The sequence below is a fragment of the Anomaloglossus baeobatrachus genome, chromosome 4, assembly GCF_048569485.1.
Source record: "Anomaloglossus baeobatrachus isolate aAnoBae1 chromosome 4, aAnoBae1.hap1, whole genome shotgun sequence".
In the NCBI taxonomy this organism is placed as follows: Eukaryota; Metazoa; Chordata; class Amphibia; order Anura; family Aromobatidae; genus Anomaloglossus; species Anomaloglossus baeobatrachus.
In genome coordinates, this window is record NC_134356.1 from 652959305 (window position 1) to 652986141 (window position 26837).

General features: G+C 54.1%; 1 protein-coding gene across 1 annotated transcript in view; it reads left to right on the forward strand.

The window, feature by feature from the left end:
- Window positions 1–26837, forward strand: part of ATP13A1 (ATPase 13A1) — a 186602-nt gene that overhangs the window by 386 nt on the left and 159379 nt on the right. Inside the window, exons 2-7 of the mRNA XM_075346481.1 lie at window positions 1959–2048; window positions 4269–4459; window positions 4555–4627; window positions 12821–12976; window positions 13096–13165; window positions 13304–13410. Of these exons, the coding sequence (XP_075202596.1) occupies window positions 1959–2048; window positions 4269–4459; window positions 4555–4627; window positions 12821–12976; window positions 13096–13165; window positions 13304–13410 (687 nt within the window). The remainder of the gene's footprint in view (window positions 1–1958; window positions 2049–4268; window positions 4460–4554; window positions 4628–12820; window positions 12977–13095; window positions 13166–13303; window positions 13411–26837) is intronic.

Here is a 26837-nt window from a genome sequence, read left to right on the forward strand (position 1 = left end):
CTCATGTCACCTGTAGCTGACGTCATATTATCACCAGTCTGTGACCCATATGTGACGTGTTGTATTATGGGGGTCCTACCTTGTGGTTTCTGAGTTCAGTACCAGGGGGCTTATAGGTTACAGACCCCCTTACATCGTGAAATGAATGGGTGCTACATGTGTGTGTCCTCAGGGACAGCCGCTCCCACTACCCCAAAATAATGAATGGACTGTCAGGTGACCATATGGATGGTGTCGTGTTAGGTGACCATATGGCATTGCGTCTGGTGACCATATGGATGGTGTCGTGTTAGGTGACCATATGGCATTGCATCAGGTGACCATATGGATGGCGTTCCCTCCATGTGGCATAGCGGCAGGTGACCATATGGGTGTTGTTGCGTCCATGTGGCGTAATGGCAGGTGACCGTATAGATGGTGTCACGTTCATGTGGCGTAGCGGCAGGTGACCATATGGATGGCGTTGCGTCCTTGTGGGCGTAGCGGCAGGTGACCATATGGATAGCGCTGCGTCCATGTGGCGTAGCGGCAGGTGACCATATGGATAGCGCTGCGTCCATGTGGCGTAGCGGCAGGTGACCATATGGATAGCGCTGCGTCCATGTGGCGTAGCGGCAGGTGACCATATGGATAGCGCTGCGTCCATGTGGCGTAGCCACAGGGGACCATATGGATGGCGTTGCGTCCATGTGGCGTAGTGTCAGGTGACCATATGGATGGCGTTGTGTCCATGTGGCGTAGTGTCAGGTGACCATATGGATGGTGTCGTACCCATGTGACCATATAGCAAGTGGTCGTGTAGGTCAGGCCACGTCTTTCCACATGGAGGAAACTGGACCTGCAGAGTTAGTTGCCCATGGCCATTCACTGAGATTACTGGGTGGTGCTGGATGTCCGCCTTAGCAGAGGTTGTCAGTATTAGGGTATGTGCGCACGTTGCTTTTTACCTGCTTTTTACCTGCTTTTTCTTCTGCGCTGTTTAATGCCAAAATGGATGTGTTCTTCTATTCAAGCAAAGTCTATGGGAATTTGGGTTTCTTGTTCACACTATGTTGTTCAAAATGCTGCCTTTTTGTGGCAGAACTTTGGTCAAAAACTCAGCTTTGCAGTGCAAAACCCAAATGGCAAAAACAATTGACATGTTACTTCTTTGAAAAGCTGAGTTTTTGACCAAAGTTCTGGCACAAAAAGGCAGCATTTTGAACAACATAGTGTGAACAAGAAACCCAAATTCCCATAGACTTTGCTTGAATAGAAGAACACATCCATTTTGGCATTAAACAGCGCAGAAGAAAAAGCAGCAAAAAAGCAGGTAAAAAGCAACGTGCGCACATACCCTCAGATGGGTAGGGACCTGCTGCCCTCTCTGTCAGGTGTTTTCAGCTCTTGGGGTTGGATGTAGATAGTGAATACCACAGCGCTGTACATTGTATAGTGGCCATTCTAAGTACTGCAGCTCAGCTCCTATTAAGGTGAGTGTGATTTGAGCTGCAGTAAGCGGAAACAGCCACAAGGGCGGCGCTGTGTCTATCCATATTCCAAAGGCCCTGCTGATAGCTGGTGATTGGGAGTGATGGCTGTCAGACCCACCGATGTGCTAACTGAAAGTCATCCGTATACGAGTGCAGGACAACCCAAAACAGGAGCTGTTCTAGGGGGTCCTCAGACAATCATGTTGCCAGTGCTTTAGTGCAGGTCCAGCGTGTGACCCTGCTGTAGAAGGCGAGTCACCAGCGGAGCCATATTAGTGGCCATTCTGAGGATTACGCAGCCTCTGGCATGAGACGTGCCTGCTGATCCTCGTAAAACCTGAGCTACACGACGACTTCTAACCAGTCGGATCACAATCTAACTAGCAGTGCGGGTGCGGCTCGTACTGTCTGGTGTAATACGTGTTGTACGTGTGAATAGTTATTTTATGTGCAAAACTCATTCTGTCATTTTTGCCCCCCACACAGGACGCAAATCCAAAAACCGCCAGCTGGGCTAAAGTTGTACCCACGCCAAACAATGGATCAGCAGAGCTAGTGCCACTCATTAGAGAAAAGGTGAGGGTGCAAGGACCAGGCACACGGAGATGGGGGAGGGTTATTTATAGGTAAACATGTCACTGTTGTTGGTCTTTATGTTGTGCTGAAACCGGTTCAACCAGAGTCATGGAGCTGGGACAAACCCCTGACACCGGCCCCACCAGAGTAATGGAGGCAGGCCATTCTCCTGACACCGGCCCCACCAGAGTAATGGAGGCAGGCCGTTCTCCTGACACCGGCCCCACCAGAGTAATGGAGGCAGGCCGTACCCCTGACACCGGCCCCACCAGAGTAATGGAGGCAGGCCGTTCTCCTGACACCGGCCCCACCAGAGTAATGGAGGCAGGCCGTACTCCTGACACCGGCCCCACCAGAGTAATGGAGGCAGGCCGTACCCCTGACACCGGCCCCACCAGAGTAATGGAGGCAGGCCGTACTCCTGACACTGGCCCCACCAGAGTCATGGAGGCAGGCCGTACCTCTGACACTGGCCCCACTAGAGTAATGGAGGCAGGCCGTACCCCTGACACTGGCCCCACCAGAGTAATGGAGGCAGGCCGTACTCCTGACACTGGCCCCACCAGAGTAATGGAGGCAGGCCGTTCTCCTGACACCGGCCCCACCAGAGTAATGGAGGCAGGCCGTACCCCTGACACCGGCCCCACCAGAGTAATGGAGGCAGGCCGTACCCCTGACACCGGCCCCACCAGAGTAATGGAGGCAGGCCGTACTCCTGACACTGGCCCCACCAGAGTCATGGAGGCAGGCCGTACCTCTGACACTGGCCCCACTAGAGTAATGGAGGCAGGCCGTACCCCTGACACTGGCCCCACCAGAGTCATGGAGGCAGGCCGTACCTCTGACACTGGCCCCACCAGAGTAATGGAGGCAGGCCGTATCCCCTGACACTGGCCCCACCAGAGTAATGGAGGCAGGCCGTACTCCTGACACCGGCCCCACCAGAGTAATGGAGGCAGGCCGTACCTCTGACACTGGCCCCACTAGAGTAATGGAGGCAGGCCGTACCCCTGACACTGGCCCCACCAGAGTCATGGAGGCAGGCCGTACCTCTGACACTGGCCCCACCAGAGTAATGGAGGCAGGCCGTATCCCCTGACACTGGCCCCACCAGAGTAATGGAGGCAGGCCGTACTCCTGACACCGGCCCCACCAGAGTAATGGAGGCAGGCCGTATCCCCTGACACTGGCCCCACCAGAGTCATGGAGGCAGGCCGTACCCCTGACACTGGCCCCACCAGAGTCATGGAGGCAGGCCGTATCCCCTGACACTGGCCCCACCAGAGTAATGGAGGCAGGCCGTACTCCTGACACTGGCCCCACCAGAGTAATGGAGGCAGGCCGTACTCCTGACACCGGCCCCACCAGAGTAATGGAGGCAGGCCGTTCTCCTGACACCGGCCCCACCAGAGTAATGGAGGCAGGCCGTACTCCTGACTCCGGCCCCACCAGAGTAATGGAGGCAGGCCGTACTCCTGACACTGGCCCCACCAGAGTAATGGAGGCAGGCCGTACTCCTGACACCGGCCCCACCAGAGTAATGGAGGCAGGCCGTACTCCTGACACCGGCCCCACCAGAGTAATGGAGGCAGGCCGTACTCCTGACACCGGCCCCACCAGAGTAATGGAGGCAGGCCGTACCCCTGATTCCGGCCCCACCAGAGTAATGGAGGCAGGCCGTACTCCTGACACCGGCCCCATCAGAGTAATGGAGGCAGGTCGTACTCCTGACACCGGCCCCACCAGAGTCATGGAGGCAGGCCGTACCCCTGACACTGGCCCCACCAGAGTAATGGAGGCAGGCCGTACCCCTGACACCGGCCCCACCAGAGTAATGGAGACAGGCCGTACCCCTGACTCCGGCCCCACCAGAGTCATGAAAGGCAGGCCGTATCCATGACAATGGCCCCACCAGAGTAATGGAGGCAGGCTGTACACCTGATTGTGGCCCCACCAGAGTCGTAGAGCCGGGCCGCACACCTGAAACTAAACATGTTGAGTGATGAAATCTCAAATGTGTCCAATCCTTCTCTCCCAGAACATCATCTGTGGGCGAGAGTCGGAGGACCCCCATACACATAATTTGGGTGATGGGTTCATGCAACTTTCGGCTACTGTGTACGGAGGCCCTTAGTTTTATAGAGGAGGGTCTTCCACTATTTCATAGGTTATGTCTTCATGAGACCGCCCCTTTAACGATCTCGCTGTTTGTCCCCACAGAGTGACGATGGACAGGAGACACTTAGCTTTGAATTCCAAAAAATCAAGTATTCTTATGACTCGGCGGAGAGAAAAGAGTTTTTCCCGGTTGTATTTCCCTTGGAGCGGAAGCTCGGCTACTACCAGAGTGCGAAGGGTTACGTGGAGGAGGCCGACATTAAAGCTGCAGAGAAGACCTATGGCACGAACAAGTAAGAGCACGGCTCGCTGCCTATCGGATACAGAAGCCGATGCGTCGCTCGTCTGGATGTAGGGACTGAGCAAAACGTCTTGTTTCTTTTCTCAGGGCTGAAATGGTGGTGCCCGACTTCTTACACCTGTTTAAGGAGAGAGCCATCGCGCCCTTCTTCGTCTTTCAGGTAAAACTGTCTTCGAAATGTATGAATACAAAAATATGCGGAGGCCACCAATATAAATATACCGTATAGTTTTATGTATACAGATCCTGGGCGGACTAATGTCTCCATAAATTACCTGTTTTTATACCAAATCCTCCAGTCTTTTTATTGCTAAAAACTTCTCTGCACAATTTTTTTAGCTTTTGTGGTCTTTTTTTTTAATAAAAAAAAAATTTTCTTTGTGACACCATTTTTTGAGACCACTCGCATGTTTATTTCTTTGTCGCTCCATTGGGAGACCCAGACAATTGGGTGTATAGGCTATGCCTCCGGAGGCCGCACAAAGTATTACACCAAAAGTGTAAAGCCCCTCCCCTTCTGCGTATACACTCCCCGTGCTCCCACGGGCTCCTCAGTTTTTTTGCTTTGTGCGAAGGAGGCAGACATGCACGCATAGCTCCACAGCTTAGTCAGCAGCAGCTGCTGACTATGTCGGATGGAAGAAAAGAGGGCCCATAACAGGGCCCCCAGCATGCTCCCTGCTCACCCCACTCTTGTCGGCGGTGTTGTTAAGGTTGAGGTATCCATTGCGGGTACGGAGGCTGGAGCCCACATGCTGTTTTCCTTCCCCATCCCCCTTAGGGCTCTGGGTGAAGTGGGATCCTATCGGTCTCCAGGCACATGAGACCGTGCTCCATCCACAGCTCCTGAGGACTCTGCTGGATAGGAGCCGGGTACCGTTCAGGGACATGGCCCTGCTACGTTGAGGTACTCTGTGTCCCCGTGGGGACCACGCACAGCAACACTCCAGCATTGCTGGGTGTGCTAGTGCACCGGGGACCGCGGCGCTGACTGCGTTTGTGCCATTACACACTGCAGCGTCGCTGAGTGTGTTAGTGTATGGGGACTGCCGCGCTGACCGCCGCTGCCATTGTTATCACTGCGGCGCGGCTGGGACTGTTAGTGCGCCGGGGACTTCCGCGCCGACCGCGCTTATACGGCGGCCGCGCTTATAACTCGAGTCCCCGGCTTTTGCGGCCTAGTCTCTTTTTCTTCCCGCCCCCAGCCCTGCCAATCAGGGGAAGGGCGGGACGCTGTACAGGACGGCAGCACTGAGGGCTGGAGCATGCTTTGCATACTCCACCCCCCTCACTGTGCACAGTGGGGCACCAGTTCCCGCACTTTCTGGGTCACGCCCACGGCTCCCTCCTCTCCTCAGGACGCCGGCAGCCATTCCTGTCAGCTCCCCTGACGCTGCAGAGGGGAGACAAGATCTGGGGGACCCAGGCTGGGATGCTGGTGGCCACACAACCGCTTTAAGCGGGCGGTAATCAGCACCTGAGGTGCTGGCCCCACTTGTGCAGAAGTGTAATTATAGATTATATGTTTATAGGCTATACTTTACACTGTATGGTGCACGGTGGATTTCTGGCTATATACCCTATTGTGTTGCTCAGGGGAGACAACAGCATGGCACCCACAAGAGGCACTTGCTCAGCCAGAGCCTCTGCTAAGGGGGGCCCAGGGGGAACCACCAGCTAACACTGTCCAGGTGACAGGGACGGAGTTTGCAGTTTTTACTGACAGACTTTCTGAGACTATAGCTAAGATTCTAGAAGCTTTGCAGTCCAGACCGGTATCTCAGACCATGGGCACTGTGGAATCATTGCCCCCTGGTTCCCCTCAGTTGAAACAACAATGTTCCCCCGGGGTGTCTCATAGATCCCAGGGTGAGGTCTCTCACACGGACCGCAGCCCCAGACCGCCTAAGCGAGCTCGCTGGGAAATCCCCTCGACCTCATCACATTGTTCAGGGTCTCAGAAGGAGGACTCTCTGTATGATGAAGCGGAGGTAGCTGATCAGGATTCTGATCCTGAGGCCGCTCTCAACCTTGATACTTCTGATGGTCACGCCATAGTGAATGATCTTATCGCGTCCATACATCAAATGTTGGATATTTCTCCCTCGGCTCCTCCAGTGGAGGAGTCAGCCTCTCAGCAGGAGAAATTCCATTTCAGGTTCCCCAAGCGTACAACGAGTATGTTTCTGGATCACTCCGACTTCTGAGGGACAGTCCAGAAACACCGAGTTTGTCCAGATAAGCGTTTTTTCCAAGCGCATTAAGGACACACGTTATCCCTTCCCCCCCGAGGTTGTCAAGGGCTGGACTCAGTGTCCTAAGGGGATCCTCCTGTCTCCACACTGGCGGCTAGATCCATAGTTGCAGTTGAAGATGGAGCTTCGCTCAAGGATGCCACTGACAGACAGATGGAGCTCTGGTTGAAATCCATCTATGAAGCTATCGGCGCGTCTTTTGCTCCAGCATTCGCAGCCGTATGGGCACTCCAAGCTATTGCAGTGGGTCAAGCGCAAATTGACGCACTCACACGTACGTCTACGCCGCAAGTGACGTCCATAACTTCTCAAACGTCAGCATTTGCGTTCTACGCTATTAATGCTGTCCTGGACTCTGTGAGCCTACGGCGGTTGCAGCCGACAATTCGGTGGCAATACGCAAAGCCTTGTGGCTACGGGAATGGAAGGCAGATTCGGCTTCCAAGAAGTGCTTAACCGGTTTGCCATTTTCTGGCGACCGTTTGTTTGGTGAGAGGCTGGATGAAATCATCAAACAATCCATGGGAAAGGAAACATCCTTACCCCAGGCCAAACCAAAATTACCCCAACAGAGGAGGGGACAGTCGAGGTTTCGGTCCTTTCGGGGTGCGGGCAGGTCCCAATTCTCCTCGAACAAAAGGCCTCAGAAGGATCAGAGGAACTCCGATCCATGGCGGTCTAAGTCAGAGACATTCTGTCTCACGGTTACAGGATAGAGTTCGGCTCTCGTCCTCCGACTCGATTTTTCAGAACATCTCCGCCTCCCGAGCGAGCCGATGCTCTTCTGCAGGCGCTGGGCACTCTGAAGACAGAAGGAGTGGTGATCCCTGTTCCTCTTCAGCAACAGGGTCACGGTTTTTACTCCAACCTGTTTGTGGTCCCAAAGAAGGACGGGTCTTTCCGACCTGTCCTGGACCTAAAACTGCTCAACAAACACGTAAAGACCAGGCGGTTCCGGATGGAATCTCTCCGCTCCGTCATCGCTTCAATGTCCCAAGGAGATTTCCTTGCATCGATCGATATCAAAGATGCTTATCTCCACGTACCGATTGCTCCAGAGCATCAGCGCTTCTTGCGCTTCGCCATAGGAGACGAACACCTGCAGTTCGTGGCACTGCCGTTCGGCCTGGCGACAGCCCCACGGGTTTTCACCAAGGCCATGGCTGCAGTAGTTGCGGTCCTCCACTCTCAGGGTCACTCGGTGATCCCTTACTTAGACGATCTGCTGGTCAAGGCTCCCTCTCAAGAGGCATGCCAGCACAGCCTCACCGCGACTCTGGAGACTCTCCAGAGTTTCGGGTGGATCATCAATTTTCCAAAGTCAAATCTGACACCGGCCCAATCGCTGGCATATCTTGGCATGGAGTTTCATACCCTCTCAGCGATAGTGAAGCTTCCGCTGAACAAGCAGCGCTCACTGCAGACGGGGGTGCAATCTCTCCTTCAAGGTCAATCACACCCCTTGAGGCGCCTCATGCACTTCCTGGGGAAGATGGTGGCAGCAATGGAGGCAGTCCCGTTCGCGCAGTTTCACCTGCGTCCTCTTCAATGGGACATCCTACGCAAATGGGACAGGAAGCCGACGTCCCTCGACAGGAACGTCTCCCTCTCTCAGGCAACCAAAGCTTCCCTTCGGTGGTGGCTTCATCCCACTTCATTATCGAAGGGGAAATCCTTCCTACCCCCATCCTGGGCGGTGGTCACGACGGACGCGAGTCTGACAGGGTGGGGAGCAGTCTTTCTCCACCACAGGGCTCAGGGTACGTGGACTCGGCAAGAGTCCTCACTTCAGATCAATGTTCTGGAGATCAGGGCAGTGTATCTAGCCCTAAAAGCGTTCCAGCAGTGGCTGGAAGGCAAGCAGATCCGAATTCAGTCGGACAACTCCACAGCGGTGGCTTACATCAACCACCAAGGAGGAACACGCAGTCGGCAAGCCTTCCAGGAGGTCCGGCGGATTTTGATGTGGGTGGAAGCCACGGCCTCCACCATCTCCGCAGTTCACATCCCGGGCGTGGAAAACTGAGAAGCAGATTTTCTCAGTCGCCAGGGCATGGACGCAGGGGAATGGTCCCTTCACCCGGACGTGTTTCAGGAGATCTGTTGCCGCTGGGGGATGCCGGACGTCGACCTAATGGCGTCCCGGCACAACAACAAGGTCCCGGCATTCATGGCACGTTCTCACGATCACAGAGCTCTGGCGGCAGACGCCTTAGTTCAGGATTGGTCGCAGTTTCAACTCCCTTATGTGTTTCCTCCGCTGGCACTGTTGCCCAGAGTGTTACGCAAGATCAGGACCGACTGCCGCCGCGCCATCCTCGTCGCTCCAGACTGGCCGAGGAAGTCGTGGTACCCGGATCGGTGGCATCTCACGGTCGGCCAACCGTGGGCACTACCAGACCGACCAGACTTGCTGTCTCAAGGGCCGTTTTTTCCATCTGAATTCTGCGGCCCTCAACCTAACTGTGTGGCCATTGAGTCCTGGATCTTAGCGTCTTCAGGATTATCTCAAGAGGTCATGGCCACTATGAGACAGGCTAGGAAACCAACGTCCGCCAAGATCTATCACAGGACGTGGAAAATATTCCTGTCATGGTGCTCTGATCAGGGTTTTTCTCCCTGGCCATTTGCCTTGCCCACTTTTCTGTCCTTTCTTCAGTCCGGATTGGAAAAGGGTTTGTCGCTAGGCTCCCTTAAGGGACAAGTCTCTGCGCTCTCTGTGTTTCTTTCAGAAGCGCTTGGCCAGACTTCCACAGGTACGCACGTTCCTGCAGGGGGTTTGTCACATCGTCCCTCCTTACAAACGTCCGTTGGAACCCTGGGATCTGAACAGGGTGCTGATGGTTCTTCAGAAACCACCGTTCGGGCCAATGAGGGATATTTCTCTCGCACGCCTTTCGCAGAAAGTGGTTTTCCTAGTAGCAGTCACTTCACTTCGGAGAGTGTCTGAGCTAGCAGCATTGTCATGCAAAGCCCCTTTCCTGGTGTTTCACCAGGACAAGGTGGTTCTGCGTCCGGTTCCGGAATTTTTACCTAAGGTGGTATCCCCTTTTCATCTCAATCAGGATATCTCTTACCCTCTTTTTGCCCTCATCCAATTCACCAATGTGAAAAGGATTTGCACTTGTTAGATCTGGTGAGAGCACTCAGACTACATTTCTCGTACGGCGCACCTGCGCCGCTCGGATGCACTCTTTGTCCTTGTCGCTGGCCAGCGTAAAGGGTCACAGGCTTCCAAATCAACCCTGGCTCGGTGGATCAAGGAACCAATTCTCGAAGCTTACCGTTCTGCTGGGCTTCCGGTTCCCTCAGGGCTGAAGGCCCATTCTACCAGAGCCGTGGGTGCGTCCTGGGCTTTGAGGCACCAGGCTACGGCTCAACAGGTGTGTCAGGCGGCTACCTGGTCGAGCCTGCACTCTTTCACGAAACACTATCAGGTGCATACCTATGCTTCGGCGGATGCCAGTCTAGGTAGGCGAGTCCTTCAGGCGGCGGTTGCCCACCTGTAGGACGGAGCCGTTTCGGCTCTATTATGAGGTATTATTTACCCACCCAGGGACTGCTTTTGGACGTCCCAATTGTCTGGGTCTCCCAATGGAGCGATAAAGAAGAAGGGAATTTTGTTTACTTACCGTAAATTCCTTTTCTTCTAGCTCCAATTGGGAGACCCAGCACCCGCCCCTGTTTTTTTGTGTACACATGTTGTTCATGTTGAATGGTTTCAGTTCTCCGATATTCCTTCGGATTGAATTTACTTTAAACCAGTTTATAATATTTTTCCTCCTCCTTGCTTTTGCACCAAAACTGAGGAGCCCGTGGGAGCACGGGGGGTGTATACGCAGAAGGGGAGGGGCTTTACACTTTTAGTGTAATACTTTGTGCGGCCTCCGGAGGCATAGCTATACACCCAATTGTCTGGGTCTCCCAATTGGAGCTAGAAGAAAAGGAATTTACGGTAAGTAAACAAAATTCCCTTCTTTCTGGAGTGTTTTGAGGGTTTGTTTTTTGCAAACTGAAATTTGTATTAATGCCATTCTGCGGAGCATATAATGTTTTGCTCACAATTTATTGCATTTTTTTTAGTGACCAAAAAAAGCACTTCTTGAGTTTAAGCTATTTTTTTTTTTTTCGACTTACGTCAGAGGGGGAAGCAATGGGAACGGCAATTACCGTATTTTTCGGACTATAAGACGCACCGGACCATCAGATGCACGCTGGTTTTAGAGGAGGAAAATAGGAAAATAAAATTTTAAGCAACAATTGGGGTCATGACACACTGTTATGGGGCGAGGATCTGCTGCTGACACAGTATGGGGGTAATGTCCCCAAATTCTCTACTAAGGTACCCAATCCTGGTAATGATCCTCCTGCCTTGTATATGATCCCCATCCTGATATAACCCCCATCTTGAGAAATACCCACGTCCTGGTATAGCCCCCGTCCTGCTACATACCCCCATCCTGCTATATACTGCCATCCAGGTATAGCTCCCGTCCTGCTATATATCCCCATCCTGCTAGATGCCCTTATCCTGCTATATACACCCATACTGGTATATGGCCTGTATCCTATGGCCCAGAAAAAAATAAACATTTATACTCATCTTTCCTCACTCCAGCAGCATCGCTCATCCTCCTGTCTGTCAGCAGCAGCACCGCTGACCTTTGTGGAGCCAGTCACCGATCGCTGCAGCATCGCAATGTCCTGCTGGCTCGCTGATGTGTGTGGAGACTAGCGGTGCACACAGGGATGATGTCATCGCTGTGTTCACCGCTCTCTACACACATCAGCTGGCCGGCAGACAGGAGGACATCGCGATGCTGCAGGGAACGGTGAGTATACCGTACTTATTCACTGCCCCCCCGCGCTGATGATGATACTCGGGGGGCAGTGAATACAACCGCACATGATCACTCCAGGCTGTAGTTGCCAGGGGTGATCACGCGGGCCGGCTGTTTAGTATGCACGCATCCCCCGCCCATCATCCCGACCACCTGTCAGCACTGGCTTCAGGCTGAGAGATGATGGGCAGGAGGATGCATGCATATGAAATGAGCGGGTCCACGTGGTCACGGCAGGTGCTGCTATAGCCTGCGCATGCCGCTGATGACCCGCTCCACCGCAGCACCCTCATTCCCTGAAGCCACATTCAGACTATAAGACGCACCCCCCACTTTACCCCAACATTTTGGGGGGGGGGAGAGTGCATCTTATAGTCCGAAAAGTACGGTACGCTTTGTCAGAGGGGGAAGCAATGGGGACAGCATTTACGCTTTATGTCAGAGGGGGAAGCAATGGGAGCGGTCATTATGCTTTATCAAAGGGGGAAGCAACGGGAACAGCAATTACGCTTTAGGTCAGTGGGGGAAACAATGGGAACGGCTTTATGTCAGAGGGGGAAGCAATGGGAATAGCAATTACGCCATTTAAATGCCTCTATCGGTGATTGAAAGTGGTATTTAATGGATTAAATAGACTGCAGCTATCGGCACCAGCTCTGGTGGCTGCTGTTATAGGCAGATGTCGGCTGTGTAACACAGCCGGCATCTGCTGGGTATTCTGCAGGCTCAGCTGCGTATATGGGCACACAACATAGGATGTACTATTACGTCCTATGTCGGGGAGGAGTTAAAAAAACAAAAAAAAAACAGCAAAAAGCGCACTGAACATGTTAATTTTGTAATTTTACTTTTTCCTATGCAGCTAAAATATATATATATATATGTATGCATACCACCCGACAGGCCGAATTACACTGTTTGGCCTCGCCCAGGTGAATGCATCCTATAGATCCTTATTTGTCCGGCTCTGATGTGGCTCACAAAGTTTTACAGAATGTAGAAAAGTAGTGTGTAAGTATGGAGACACATAGATCTGCACAGGAGCTGTGTACACAGTGCAGTAATTATAATTGAAGAGTCTGTCCATGTGGAAAAAATATCGGGCCACAGGCAAAAACTGAAATAAGCATTACTTGTCAAAGACGATAATTTCCGATCAGACGGTGTCTGACCGCTCCATCGATCCTGTGAAGGGGGCTGTCAGATGTCCGAGGGTTTCCCCAGCTGCTCAGATCTGTGCCGCTCTTCCATTGGCAGGTGTTCTGTGTCGGCCTCTGGTGCCTGGACGAGTACTGGTATTACAGCGTCTTCACCCTCTTTATGTTGGTGGCGTTTGAGGCCTCGCTGGTCCAGCAGCAGATGAGAAACTTGTCGGAGATCAGGAAGATGGGGAACAAGCCCTATATGATTCAGGTGAGCAAGGGGCACCCAGCATGGTGACGGCAAGGAGCTACACCCGACCCTAAACACCTGCACCCCACCCCCCACCATACACCACTTATTTTTCAACCCATGCATCTGCTCTCTCTAAGGTGTACAGAAATCGGAAGTGGAGGCCAATCTCCAGCGACGAGATCATATCGGGGGACATTGTGTCCATAGGTAAGGTCATTCTTCTGGAAACCCTTGTCAGTGTTGTTGGCCATCTGTTGCTGCTGTGTATACAAGGAGCATCTCCGTGATGGAGGACGCAGGTATCTGTGCCTCTTCATAGACAGAACTGTTCTTTTTTTACCCCAGGCAGATCGGCCAATGAGAACTTGGTCCCTTGTGATGTGTTGCTTCTGCGCGGGCGATGTATTGTGGATGAAGCCATGCTGACCGGGGAGTCCGTGCCTCAGATGAAGGTAAGAAGACGTACGAGTGAAGAGCCGCTACTATAAGTATCATGCAATACTACCATGTTTCCCCGCTTTCTTATAGTATTTTTCTTTATCGTTCCTTTGGGAGACCCAGACCATGGGTGTTTAGCTTCTGCCTCCGGAGGACACACAAAGTACTACACTTAAAAGTGTAGCTCCTCCCTCTGAGCTTATACACCCCCTGGTAGCCAGTCCCAGCCAGTTTATTGCTTTGTGTCAGGAGGCATACATCCACACATGCATTCTCATCTGATTTGTTTGACTTTTGGAAAGAGTTTGAAGAAAAGCGGGTCCATGTGTGGACTCCCGGCATGTCCCTTCTCACCACACTGTGTCGGCGGTGTTGTTAAGGTTGATTTACAAGGCTGCAGCCTTACATGCCGCGCTCCTTCACCATCCCTTCTGGGCTCTGGCTTGAAGTGGGAGCCAGCACGGTCTCCATGCCTGGCAGGAGTCCGGTCTCCATCCACAGCCCCTTGAGGATTCTGTTGGACCGGAGCACTCATCCCCAGGGACATGGCCCTGCGTCTCAGCAGCTAAGTACCTGAGACGTTTATGTTGGGGGTCCCGGTTCTTTATTGTAAGGGGAGAGTATGCTGTATGTGATTGTTTTAACTTTTCCGGCGGGTTCTCTAGCTTTTGCCTGAGAACCACGCCGATGGTGCCTCCTTGTCGGCCTCGCCGCTTAAATTTAGGCCCCGGCTTCGCCGGAGGCCTAGTTTCATTTTCCTGCCCTCACATGTCACTCATGCAGAGGGACAGGTTCGGCTCCTCCCGGCGGCCGTTCTACACAGGGGAGGGACACTCCCCACTGCTGGGGCGTCCCTCCTTCCCTGCAGGTCTCTATAGCCCTCCAGTTCCCGCTCTTTTATAGGAACGCCCCTAGTCCCGCCCCCTCTCTTCGCTCCGGGGGCCATTTCTCAGGCAGAGTTCACTCTGCTCTGGGACATCCTGCATTTTGCATCTCTGCTGAGGTGCTGCGCACTGGGGGACCGGGCTTCGGGATCTGGAGGGCACACAACACCACGCTCAGCGGTCTGGTAAGCCACAGCCGGTCTCCGGTTGTGGACCTCTGTATACTCTCCCTGGGGTTCATTCTCTGCAAAGCCCCCACTCCAGCAGCATGTCTCACACAAGGAGCAAGGCTCCAAAGCTTTATGCTGCATGCACTGCATGTAAGCTCCTGCTGCCTGAGCCGAGCATTTATCCACACTGTGATGGTTGCTCTAACTTGGCGGTGCCACAGCCTGGAGTCTCACCCCCAGTGGTCTCTCAGGCTGCTGCTGCACCTGTGATTGAACCCCCGGCCTGGGTAGAGTCCTTTTCTAGGTCCATATCCCAGTCATTTGCTGAGTCCATGGGACTTATGTCCAGGACTTTGATGAATATGCATCAGCCTCCCTCACAGGGTGCCTCTAATACTCTTGACAGAGGACTCCTATCCTCTGACCTCCGTCCATCGGAGCTCACGGAGGATTCATCATCTGATCCCAGACCCCGTCCTTCTAAGAGAAGGCGCAGGGTTTCCCCCCCCTCCCCATCCCACGGCTCTGTCTCAAGAGCTGACTCTCAAGATGAGGAGGATGCCCTCACTGGGGGCTCGGAGGCTATGTATCCCATCGATTTCTCTGAGGGTGACTCAGATCTTAGTGATTTGATTGCTTCTATTAATTCTGTGCTGGATCTCAATCCGCCAGTGTCAGAGGAGCAACTCTCTTTGGCAGAAAAACATCAGTTTACCTCGCTTAAGAGAGTGAAGAGTGTGTTCTTTAACCACTCCAGTTTTCAGACCGCTGTGACCAAACCCAGGGCCTGCCCTGACAAACGCTTTCCAAAGCGTGGTTCTGATGACCGGTTTCCATTTCCACCTGAGGTGGTCAAGGAGTGGTCTCACTCCCCAAAGGTAGACCCTCCGGTGTCTAGGCTCTCAGCCCGGACCCTTGTGTCGGTGGCTGACGGCACCTCACTTAAGGATTCCACTGACCGTCAGATTGACCTTCTGGCCAAATCTGTGTATGAAGCGGCGGGGGCGCGTTTTCCCCGTCTTTTGCAGCAGTGTGGGCTCTCAAAGCCATCTCTGCTTCTCTAGAGGAGATGCATTCCCTCATCAAGGAATCTATGCCTGAGATGGTTACCTTAACTGCTCAGGCTTCAGCTTTTTCATCTTATGCCATGTCTGCCATGCTAGAGGCTGCTCACCGCACTGCGGTGGCTTCAGCCAATTCTCTTGTTATCCGCAGGATTTTGTGGCTTCGAGAGTGGAAGGCAGATGCTTCTTCCAAGAAGTTTCTTGCTGGGCTCCCTTTTGCTGGTTCACGGCTGTTTGGTGAACAGCTGGATGAAATCATTAAAGAAGCTACTGACGGGAAGAGTACTTCCATGCCACAAACCAAGACCAGGAAACCCGCCCAGGGTAGGAATCAATCGAGGTTTCGTTCCTTTCGTTCCTCCAACTGGTCATCCTCTAAGCCTTCCGCCTCGTCCGCTAACTCAGCCAAGGATCAGAAATCCAACTGGCGCCCAAAAGCGCGTCCGCAGAAGACCGCAGGAGGTTCTGCCACTAAGGCAGCTTCCTCGTGACTCTCGGCCCGCTCCAGCCACGTCCTTAGTCGGTGGCAGGCTCTCCCACTTTGGCGACGCTTGGTTAAAGCAAGTGTCCGATCAGTGGGTGAGAGACATCATATCTCACGGCTACAGGATAGATTTCTCTTCCAGCCCTCCAAACATATTTTTTTCTCTCAACTCCCCCCTGCTCCAAGGCCGCCGCCTTCTCGCAGGCCGTGGCGTCCTTGCAGGCAAACGGAGTGATTGTCCCAGTTCCCGCTCAGGAACAGTTCAGAGGTTTTTACTCAAATCTCTTCCTAGTTCCAAAAAAGGACGGTACCTTCCGGCCCATCCTGGATCTCAAGCTTCTCAACAAGCATGTCCGGGTGCGGCATTTTCGCATGGAGTCTCTGCGATCAGTCATTGCCTCAATGACCCAAGGGGAGTTCCTTGCGTCCATCGACATCAGAGATGCCTATCTACATGTGCCAATCGCAGTGTCACATCAGCGTTGGTTACGTTTTGCGATAGGAGAGGATCATTTCCAATTCATGGCTCTCCCCTTCGGGTTAGCCACGGCCCCTCGGGTATTCACCAAGGTCATGGCGGCAGTGATTGCGGTCCTGCACCTCCAGGGGTTAGCAGTGCTTCCTTATCTGGACGACCTTCTGGTCAAGGGTACATCCAGCGCAGACTGTCAGCGGAGTGTTTCGCTCACTCTCGCCACCCTAGCCCAATTCGGGTGGATTGTCAATCTTCCCAAATCCACTCTGACTCCGACCCAGAGTCTCACGTACCTAGGGATGCAGGTCGAGACTTTGCCGGCACTTGTGAAGTTGCCCTTAATCAAAAAGCAGTCTCTCCGGCTAGCGGTGCACTCTCTCCTGAGGCCCCGCCGTTATTCCCTCAGGCGCCTGATGCAGGTGCTGGGTCAAATGGTGGCCTCCATGGAGGCGGTTCCCTTTGCCCAGTTCCATCTGCGTCCTCTGCAGCTGGACATTCTCCGCTGTTGGGACAAGCGGTCTTCCTCCTTACAGAGGTTAGTGGCTCTGTCGCCACGGACCAGGAGCTCTCTTCAGTGGTGGCTTCGACCCCTCTCCCTGTCCCAAGGGCGCTCCTTCCTGACTCTGTCCTGGGTGATTCTCACCACGGATGCCAGCCTATCCGGCTGGGGAGCGGTACATCTCCACCACAGAGCACAGGGCACTTGGACTCCGTCCGAGTCAGCCCTTTCAATCAATGTGCTGGAAACCAGAGCTGTGCTTCTAGCTCTTCTAGCCTTTCAGCACCTGTTGGCGGGCAGGCACATTCGAGTCCAGTCAGACAACGCGACAGCGGTTGCCTACATCAATCACCAAGGCGGGACACACAGCCGCCTGGCAATGTTGGAGGTCCAATGCATTCTTCAATGGGCGGAGGACTCCAAGTCCACCATATCCGCAGTCCACATCCCTGGCGTAGAAAACTGGGAGGCAGATTATCTCAGCCGTCAATCCGTGGACGGTGGCGAGTGGTCCCTGCACCCGGCAGTGTTTCAGTCAATCTGCCGCAAGTGGGGCACTCCGGACGTGGACCTAATGGCATCCCGTCACAACAACAAGGTTCCGGTTTACGTGGCTCGTTCCCACGATCCTCAGGCCTTCGCCGCGGACGCTCTGGTTCAAGACTGGTCCCAGTTTCGTCTGTCCTACGTGTTTCCCCCTCTAGCTCTCTTGCCCAGAGTCCTGCGCAAGATCAGAATGGAGGGCCGTCGAGTCATCCTCATTGCTCCGGACTGGCCCAGGCGAGCTTGGTATCCGGACCTGCTCCAACTGTCCGTGGAGATGCCGTGGCATCTTCTGGACCGTCCAGACCTGCTCTCGCAAGGTCCGTTTTTCCGCCCGAATTCTGCGGCACTCAAATTCACGGCGTGGCTCTTGAGTCCTGGATTTTGACGGCTTCTGGTATTCCTCCTGAAGTCATCTCCACTATGACTCGGGCGCGTAAGTCTTCCTCCGTCAAGATCTATCACAGGACTTGGAAAATTTTCCTGTCCTGGTGTCGCTCTTCCGGCCATTCTCCTTGGCCATTCTCGTTGCCGACCCTTCTGTCTTTTTTACAGTCCGGTCTGCAGCTAGGACTGTCCCTCAACTCTCTCAAGGAACAAGTCTCAGCTCTATCAGTGCTGTTCCAGCGGCGTCTCGCCCGGCTGGCTCAGGTCCGCACCTTCATGCAAGGTGCGTCTCACATCATTCCGCCTTACCGGCGGCCCTTGGATCCCTGGGACCTTAACTTGGTCCTCACGGTATTGCAGAAACCCTCTTTCGAGCCCGTTATGGAGGTTTCTTTGTATCGTCTTTCTCAAAAGGTGGCCTTTCTAGTTGCCATAACTTCTCTCAGGAGAGTCTCTGATTTGGCTGCGCTCTCCTCGGAGTCACCTTTTTTGGTTTTTCACCAAGACAAGGTAGTTCTCCGTCCGACCCCGGACTTTCTTCCTTAGGTGGTCTCTCCCTTCCACCTTAACCAGGATATTTCCTTGCCTTCCTTCTGTCCGGCCCCTGTTCATCGCTTTGAGAAAGCGCTGCATACTCTAGATCTGGTGCGTGCTCTCCGGATTTATGTGTCTCGCACCGCTGCGCTTAGGCGGTGCACCTCTCTTTTTGTGCTAACCACAGGGCGGCGCAAGGGTCTCTCTGCTTCTAAGCCGACCTTGGCCCGTTGGATTAGATCGACCATTTCGGACGCCTACCAGAGTACTCAGGTGCCTCCCCCGCTGGGGATCAAAGCACACTCGACCAGAGCTGTCGGTGCCTCTTGGGCTTTCAGGCACCAGGCTACGGCTCAACAAGTCTGTCAGGCTGCCACTTGGACTAGCCTGCATACCTTTTCGAAGCACTACCAAGTGCATGCTCATGCTTCGGCAGATGCGAGCTTGGGCAGACGCATCCTTCAGGCGGCTGTCGCCCACTTGTGAAATTAGGCTCCGCCTACTTCTTAGTTTTTTCTGTTTATTCCCACCCAGGGACAGCTTTGGAACGTCCCATGGTCTGGGTCTCCCAAAGGAACGATAAAAAAAAGAGAATTTTGTTACTTACCGTAAATTCTTTTTCTTATAGTTCCGTATTGGGAGACCCAGCTCCCTCCCTGTTGCCTGTTGGCAATTTTCTTGTTCCGTGTGTTATCACCGGCTGTTGTCGTGGACAGAGTCTCCGGTTGTTCCGGTTCTTACTCGGTTCTACTTGTGGGTGGCTATTCTCCTTCAGCTTTTGCCCTAAACTGGCTGGGACTGGCTACCAGGGGGTGTATAAGCTCAGAGGGAGGAGCTACACTTTTAAGTGTAGTACTTTGTGTGTCCTCCGGAGGCAGAAGCTAAACACCCATGGTCTGGGTCTCCCAATACGGAACTATAAAAAAAATAATTTCTTTGTCGCTCCATTGGGAGACCTAGACAATTGGGTGTATAGCTTCTGCCTCCGGAGGCCACACAAAGTATTACACTTTAAAAAGTGTAACCCCTCCCCTCTGCCTATACACCCTCCCGTGGATCACGGGCTCCTCAGTTTTATGCTTTGTGTGGAAGGAGGCACACATCCACTCATGCATTCTCATATTGGTTATGTCGGTTGGAAGAAAAGAGGGCCCCCACGGGGCCCCCGGCATGTTCCCTTCTCACCCCACTACGTCGGCGGTGTTGTTAAGGTTGAAGTACCCATTGCGGGTACAAAGGCCGGAGCCTCATGCCGTCTCTTTCACCATCCCTTAGCGGCTCTGGGAGAAGTGGGATCCTGACCGGTCATCCATTTACTGGGACCGTGCTCCCTCCGCAGCCCCTGTGGGAATCTTCCGGACCGGAGTCTATTCAACCTCAGGGACCGGGCCCTGCAACTCTAAGGTACTCTGTGTCCCCATTGGGGACTGTGCAGGGAGCGCACCTTCTTCCCGGACGCTGCGGCAGCTGCTGAATTGAGAAGGCCGGCGGACTTCCGCGCCGACCGTGCCTGCTTGTCGGGCGCGGTCTCAAATTTAGTCCCCGGCTTCATCGCGGCCTAGTCGCAAAAATCCCGCCCCCGGGCCTGCCTGTCAGGGGTAAGGGCGGGACTGCCGACCTGACGTCAGATGTGAGGGCCGGAGCATCCTGCATGTTTCCTCCCCCCTCACTGATCACTGTGGGGACCCCAGATTCCCGCACTTTCCTGGCGCCGCCCACGGCTCCACTCCTTCCCTGAGAGCTCCGGCAGCCATTTTTTGGCATTCTGACGGTGGAGGATTCTCAGTGAAGAGCTCTGCAGCTCCGGGGGACCTAAGGCAGGGAATCTGGAGGACACACACTCCGCTTGTTAGCGGTCGGTAAGCCACACCGGTCACCCGGTGCTGGTCCCCCTAGGGTGCCGGAATAGATACGTATTTATATATATATATATTTCTGTTTTTTTTTTGCGGCCTGTACCTCTTGTGGGGCTATGTTACCTGCGGGTTCCACCTACCCTCACTGTGAGCAATGCTCGACCCCTGTTTCGCTTGCTCAGCCGCAGCCTCGGTCACTAGTGGGCCCCTCGGCTCATGTAGACCCCCCTGCTCACCCTGTCCAGGCGGCAGGGACACAGTTCGCCTCTTTTGCTGAGAAACTCTGAGTCACTTTCACAATCCATGGCTCAGTCTATGGACAAATGGTCTGCCAAGCTGCTAGAAGCTTTGCAGTCCAGACCGGTCCTTACACAGGCCCCGGCCCCTGTTGGATCGTCGCCTCCAGGCCCCTCTCGGTCCGCGCCGCAGCGCTCCCAGGTTGGGCCCTAGGTCTCACGTGGAGGACTCCTGCCCGGACCACAGTCCTAGACAGGCTAAGCGGGCTCGCTGGGAATCTTCCCCGACTTCTTCACGCTGCTCGGGTTCCCAGCTTGAGGACTCTCTGGAGGACGAGGTGGACGTCGCAGCTCAGGGCTCTGACCCTGACGTCGCCCTTAACCTTGATACACCTGAAGGGGACGCCTTAGTGAATGATCTTATCTCGTCCATCAACCAGGTGTTGGATCTCTCTCCCCCGCCTCCTACTGTAGAGGAGTCGGCATCTCAGCAGGAGAAACACCAGTTTCGGTTCCCCAAACGTACACGTAGTGCGTTTTTCGATCACTCTAACTTCAGAGATGCTGTCCAGAAGCCCAGAGCAGTTCCGGACAAGCGCTTTACTAAGCGCCTCACTGACACGCGTTACCCCTTCCCCTCTGAAGTCGTTAAGGGTTGGGCTCAATGTCCCAAGGTGGATCCTCCAGTCTCTAGATTTGCGGCTAGATCTGTGGTATCGGTTGCAGATGGCTCATCGCTAAAGGATGCCACTGACAGGCAGATAGAGCTCCTGGTGAAGTCCATATATGAGGCCACGGGCGCGTCTTTTGCCCCGGCCTTTGCAGCCGTGTGGGCACTCCAAGCTATCTCAGCTTGTCTGGCTGAGATTAATGCTGTCACACGTAATTCTGCTCCTCAAGTTGCGTCTTTGACTTCTCAAGCGTCAGCTTTTTCTTCCTACGCCATGAACGCAGTCCTAGACTCTGCTAGCCGTACAGCTGTAGCATCCGCTAACTCTGTGGCAGTCCGCAGGGCCATGTGGCTGCGCGAATAGAAGGCAGACTCGGCCTCCAAGAGGTTCTTAACCGGTTTGCCGTTTTCTGGCGACCGCTTGTTTGGCGAACGATTGGATGAGATTATTAAGGAATCCAAGGGAAAGGACTCCTCCTTACCCCAGTCGAAACCTAAGAGACCTCCGCAACGGAAAATACAATCGAGGTTTCGGTCCTTTCGTCCCTCCGCCAAGCCCCAATCCTCTTCGTCCAGCAGGCCGGAGAAAGTCCAGAGGAACTCCTATGCGTGGCGGTCCAAGTCACGCCCCCAAAAGGCCGCAGGAGGCACTGCCTCCAAGGCGGCCTCCTCATGACTCTCGGCATCCCCTAGCCGCATCCTCGGTCGGTGGCAGGCTCTCCCGCTTTGGAGACGCCTGGTGGCCACATGTTCAAGACCGATGGGTGAGAGACATTCTGTCTCACGGTTACAGGATAGAGTTCAGCTCTCGTCCTGCGGCTCGTTTCTTCAGAACCTCTCCGCCCCCCGCTCAGGCCGACGCACTTTTTCAGGCAGTGGACGCTCTGAAGACAGAAGGAGTTGTGATCCCCGTTCCCCTTCAGAAACGTGGTCGCGGCTTTTACTCCAACTTGTTCGTGGTGCCAAAAAAGGACGGATCATTCTGTCCCGTTCTGGACCTCAAACTACTCAACAGACATGTGAGAACCAGACGGTTTCGGATGGAATCTCTCCGCTCGGTCATCGCCTCGATGTCACAAGGAGACTTCCTAGCATCGATCGACATCAAGGATGCTTATCTCCACGTGCCGATCGCACCCGAACATCAACGCTTCTTGCGTTTCGCCATCGGGGACGAACACCTTCAGTTCGTGGCATTGCTTTTCGGCCTGGCGACAGCCCCATGGGTTTTCACCAAAGTCATGGCATCCGTTGTGGCGGTCCTACACTCTCAGGGCCACTCGGTGATTCCCTACTTAGACGATCTCCTAGTCAGGGCCCCTTCTCGGGTGGCGTGTCAACACAGCCTTACCGTCGCTCTGGCGACTCTCCAGCAGTTCGTTTGGATCATCAACTTCCCGAAATCCAAGTTGACACCGACCCAATCACTAACTTACCTCGGGATGGAGTTTCATACACAGTCAGCGGTAGTCAAGCTACCGCGGGACAAACAGCTTTCTCTGCAGGCAGGGGTGCAATCACTTCTTCGGGGTCAGTCACACCCCTTAAGGCGCCTCATGCACTTCCTGGGGAAGATGGTGGCAGCGATGGAGGCAGTGCCGTTCGCGCAATTCCATCTGCGGCCACTCCAATGGGACATTCTCCGCAAATGGGACAGGAGGTCGGCTTCCCTCGACAGGAACGTCTCTCTTTCCCTTGCAACCAAGACGTCTCTTCAGTGGAGGCTCCTTCCCAATTCTCTATCGCAGGGAAAATCCTTCCTACCCCCAACCTGGGCTGTGGTCACCACGGACGCGAGCCTGTCAGGGTGGGGAGCGGTTTTTCTCCACCACAGGGCTCAGGGAACCTGGACTCCGATAGAATCTTCCCTTCAGATCAATGTTCTGGAGATAAGGGCAGTGTATCTAGCCCTATTGGCTTTCCATCGGTGGCTGGAGGGCAGGCAGATCCGTATCCAGTCGGACAACGCCACTGCCGTCGCATACATCAACCACCAAGGCGGCACTCGCAGTCGTCAAGCCTTCCAGGAAGTCCGGCGGATTCTGCAGTGGGTGGAAGCCACAGCCTCCACCATCTCCGCAGTTCACATCCCGGGCGTAGAAAACTGGGAAGCAGATTTTCTCAGTCGTCAGGGCATGGATGCGGGGGAATGGTCTCTGCACCCAGAAGTGTTTCGAGAGATCTGTCGCCGCTGGGGAACGCCGGACGTCGATCTCATGGCGTCACGGCACAACAACAAAGTCCCGGCATTCATGGCACGGTCTCAGGATCACAGAGCTCTGGCGGCGGACGCGTTAGTTCAGGATTGGTCGCAGTTTCGACTGCCTTATGTGTTTCCTCCTCTGGCGATGCTGCCCAGAGTGTTACGCAAGATCAGGTCCGACTGCCGTCGCGCCATTCTCGTCGCTCCAGACTGGCCGAGGCGGTCGTGGTACCCGGATCTGTGGCATCTCACGGTGGGTCAACCGTGGGCGCTTCCAGACCGCCCAGACTTGCTGTCACAAGGCCCGTTTTTCCATTTGAATTCTGTGGCCCTCAACCTGACTGTGTGGCCATTGAGTCCTGGCTCCTAGCGTCTTCAGGGTTATCTCAGGATGTCATTGCCACCATGAGACAGGCCAGGAAGCCAACGTCCGCCAAGATCTATTACAGGTCTTGGCAAATCTTCTTATCCTGGTGCTCTGATAACGTTTTTCCTCCATGGCCGTTTGCCTTACCCACTTTTCTTTCATTCCTTCAATCCGGAATGGACAAGGGTTTGTCACTCAGCTCTCTCAAGGGCCAAGTATCGGCGCTCTCCGTATTTTTTCAAAAGCGCCTAGCCAGGCTTCCGCAGGTCCGCACGTTCCTGCAGGGAGTTTGCCACATAGTCCCACCTTACAAGCGTCCGCTGGAACCCTGGGATCTTAACAGGGTGCTAACGGCTCTTCAGAAACCACCTTTCGAGCCGCTGCGGGATGTCTCTTTATCACGTCTTTCGCAGAAGGTGGCCTTTCTAGTGGCAGTTACATCACTCCGGAGAGTGTCTGAGCTTGCAGCGCTGTCATGCAAAGCCCCCTTCCTGGTGTTTCACCAGGATAAGGTGGTTCTGCGTCCGGTCCCGGATTTTCTCCCTAAGGTGGTATCTCCTTTTCATCTCAATCAGGATATCTCCTTGCCTTCATTTTGCCCTAATCCAATTCACCAATGTGAAAAGGATTTGCACTCATTAGATCTGGTGAGAGCACTCCGACTCTACGTGTCTCGCACGGCGCCCCTGCGTCGTTCAGATGCGCTCTTTGTCCTTGTCGCTGGCCAGCGTAAGGGTTCGCAGGCTTCCAAGTCAACCTTGGCTCGGTGGATCAAGGAACCGATTCTCGAAGCCTACCGTTCTTCTGGGCTTCCGCTTCCTTCAGGGCTGAAAGCCCATTCTACCAGAGCCGTGGGTGCGTCCTGGGCATTGCGGCACCGGGCTACGGCTCAGCAGGTGTGTCAGGCAGCTACGTGGTCTAGTCTGCACACTTTCACGAAACACTATCAAGTGCATACCTATGCTTCGGCAGACGCCAGTCTAGGTAGGCGAGTCCTTCAGGCGGCGGTTGCCCACCTGTAAGAGGGGGCCGTTTCGGCTCTTTTTATTGAGGTATTCTTTTACCCACCCAGGGACTGCTCTTGGACGTCCCAATTGTCTGGGTCTCCCAATGGAGCGACAAAGAAGAAGGGAATTTTGTTTACTTACCGTAAATTCCTTTTCTTCTAGCTCCTATTGGGAGACCCAGCACCCGCCCCTGTTCCCTTCGGGCTGGTTGTTCTTTTGTGTACACATGTTGTTCATGTTGAATTGTTCTTTTGGTTCATGGTTTTCAGTTCTCCGAACATCCTTCGGATTGAATTTACCTTAGACCAATTTATAAGTTTTCTCCTTCCTGCTTTTGCACCAAAACTGAGGAGCCTGTGATCCACGGGAGGGTGTATAGGCAGAGGGGAGGGGTTACACTTTTTAAAGTGTAATACTTTGTGTGGCCTCCGGAGGCAGAAGCTATACACCCAATTGTCTGGGTCTCCCAATAGGAGCTAGAAGAAAAGGAATTTACGGTAAGTAAACAAAATTCCCTTCTTACGGTAAGTAACAAAATTCTCTTTCTTCATCGTTCCTTATGGGAGACCCAGACCATGGGTGTATAGCTTCTGCCTCCGGAGGACACACAAAGTACTACACTAAAAAGTGTAGCTCCTCCCTCCTAGCATATACACCCCCTGGATAACCAAATATAGCCAGTTCAATGCTTTGTGTTCAGGAGGCACACATCCACACATGCATTCTCATCTGATTTTGATTTTTGGAAAAGAGTTTGAAGAAAAGCGGGTCCAACCCTGGACTCCCGGCATGTCCCTTCTCACCCCACTGTGTCGGCGGTGTTGTTAAGGTTGATTTCAGGGCTGGAGCCTTACATGCCGCGCTCCTTCACCATCCCTCGGGCTCTGGCTTGAAGTGGGAGCCAGCACGGTTCTCCCTGCCTGGCAGGAGACCGGTCTCCATCCGCAGCCCTTTCAGGATCCTGCCGGACGGAGCACTCATCCCTCAGGGACCTGGCCCTGCGTCTCAAGAGCTAAGTATCTGAGACGTTATTTTCAGGGGGTCCCTTGTACTTTAATGTGGGGGAGAGTGTGCTGTGTATGTATTCTGACATTCCCGGCCGGTTCTCTGTTTTTCACCCGAGAACCGCGCCGATGGTGCCTGTTTGCCGGCCGCATTGTTAAATCTAGGCCCCGGCTTCGCCTGAGGCCTAGTTTCGATTTCACTGCCCCTGCATGTCAGTCATACAGAGGGACAGTGCGGCTCCGCCCAGCGGCTGTTCAGCACAGGGGAGAGACACTCCTCTCTGAGGAAAGATTCCCTCCCCTGTATATCTCCTTGGCCCTCCGGATCCCGCTCTTAGAATAGGGCCCGCCCCTTCTCCTCGCTCCGGCGCCATTTTTTCAGCGTTCTTATGCCATGTCTGCACAGCGATCGGCGCTGACTGCAGCATCTCTCTGGGGGTCCGGGCTGTGGGATCTGGAGGGCACAGAGACAATGTCAAACGGTCTGGCAAGCCACAACCTCCGGTTGTGGACCTGCTTATATACTGCTTATATACTCTGCTGGGGGTCATTCTGGCTCAGAGCCCCCTCTTCAGCAGCATGTCTCACACGAGAAGTAAGGCTGCAAGGCTGCACTCAATATGCACTGCATGTAGGCTCGTTCTGCCTGTACCGAGCACATAACCACATTGTGATTCCTGCTCTAACATGGTGGTGCCTCAGCCTGGAGTCTCATCCGCAGTGGTCCCTCCGGCTGCTCCGGCTCCAGTGGCTGAACCCCCGGCTTGGGTAGAATCCTTCTCTCCATGGGACAGCTGTCCCGGACTCTGCTGAGCATGCATTAGCCCCCTTCTCAGGGCGCCTCTGCTGCTACGGCTCGCTCAGCAAGGCCCACAGAGGATTCTTCTTCTGGTCTCAGACCCCGTCCTCCTCAAAGGAGACGCAGGGTCCCCTCTCCTTCCTCGTCCCGCGGCTCTGATTCACGAGCTGACTCGCAGGACGAGGAGGATCCCTTTACTGGGGGCTCGGACGCTACCTCCATGTCCCCCATTGATCTGTCCGAGGGTGACGCAGATATT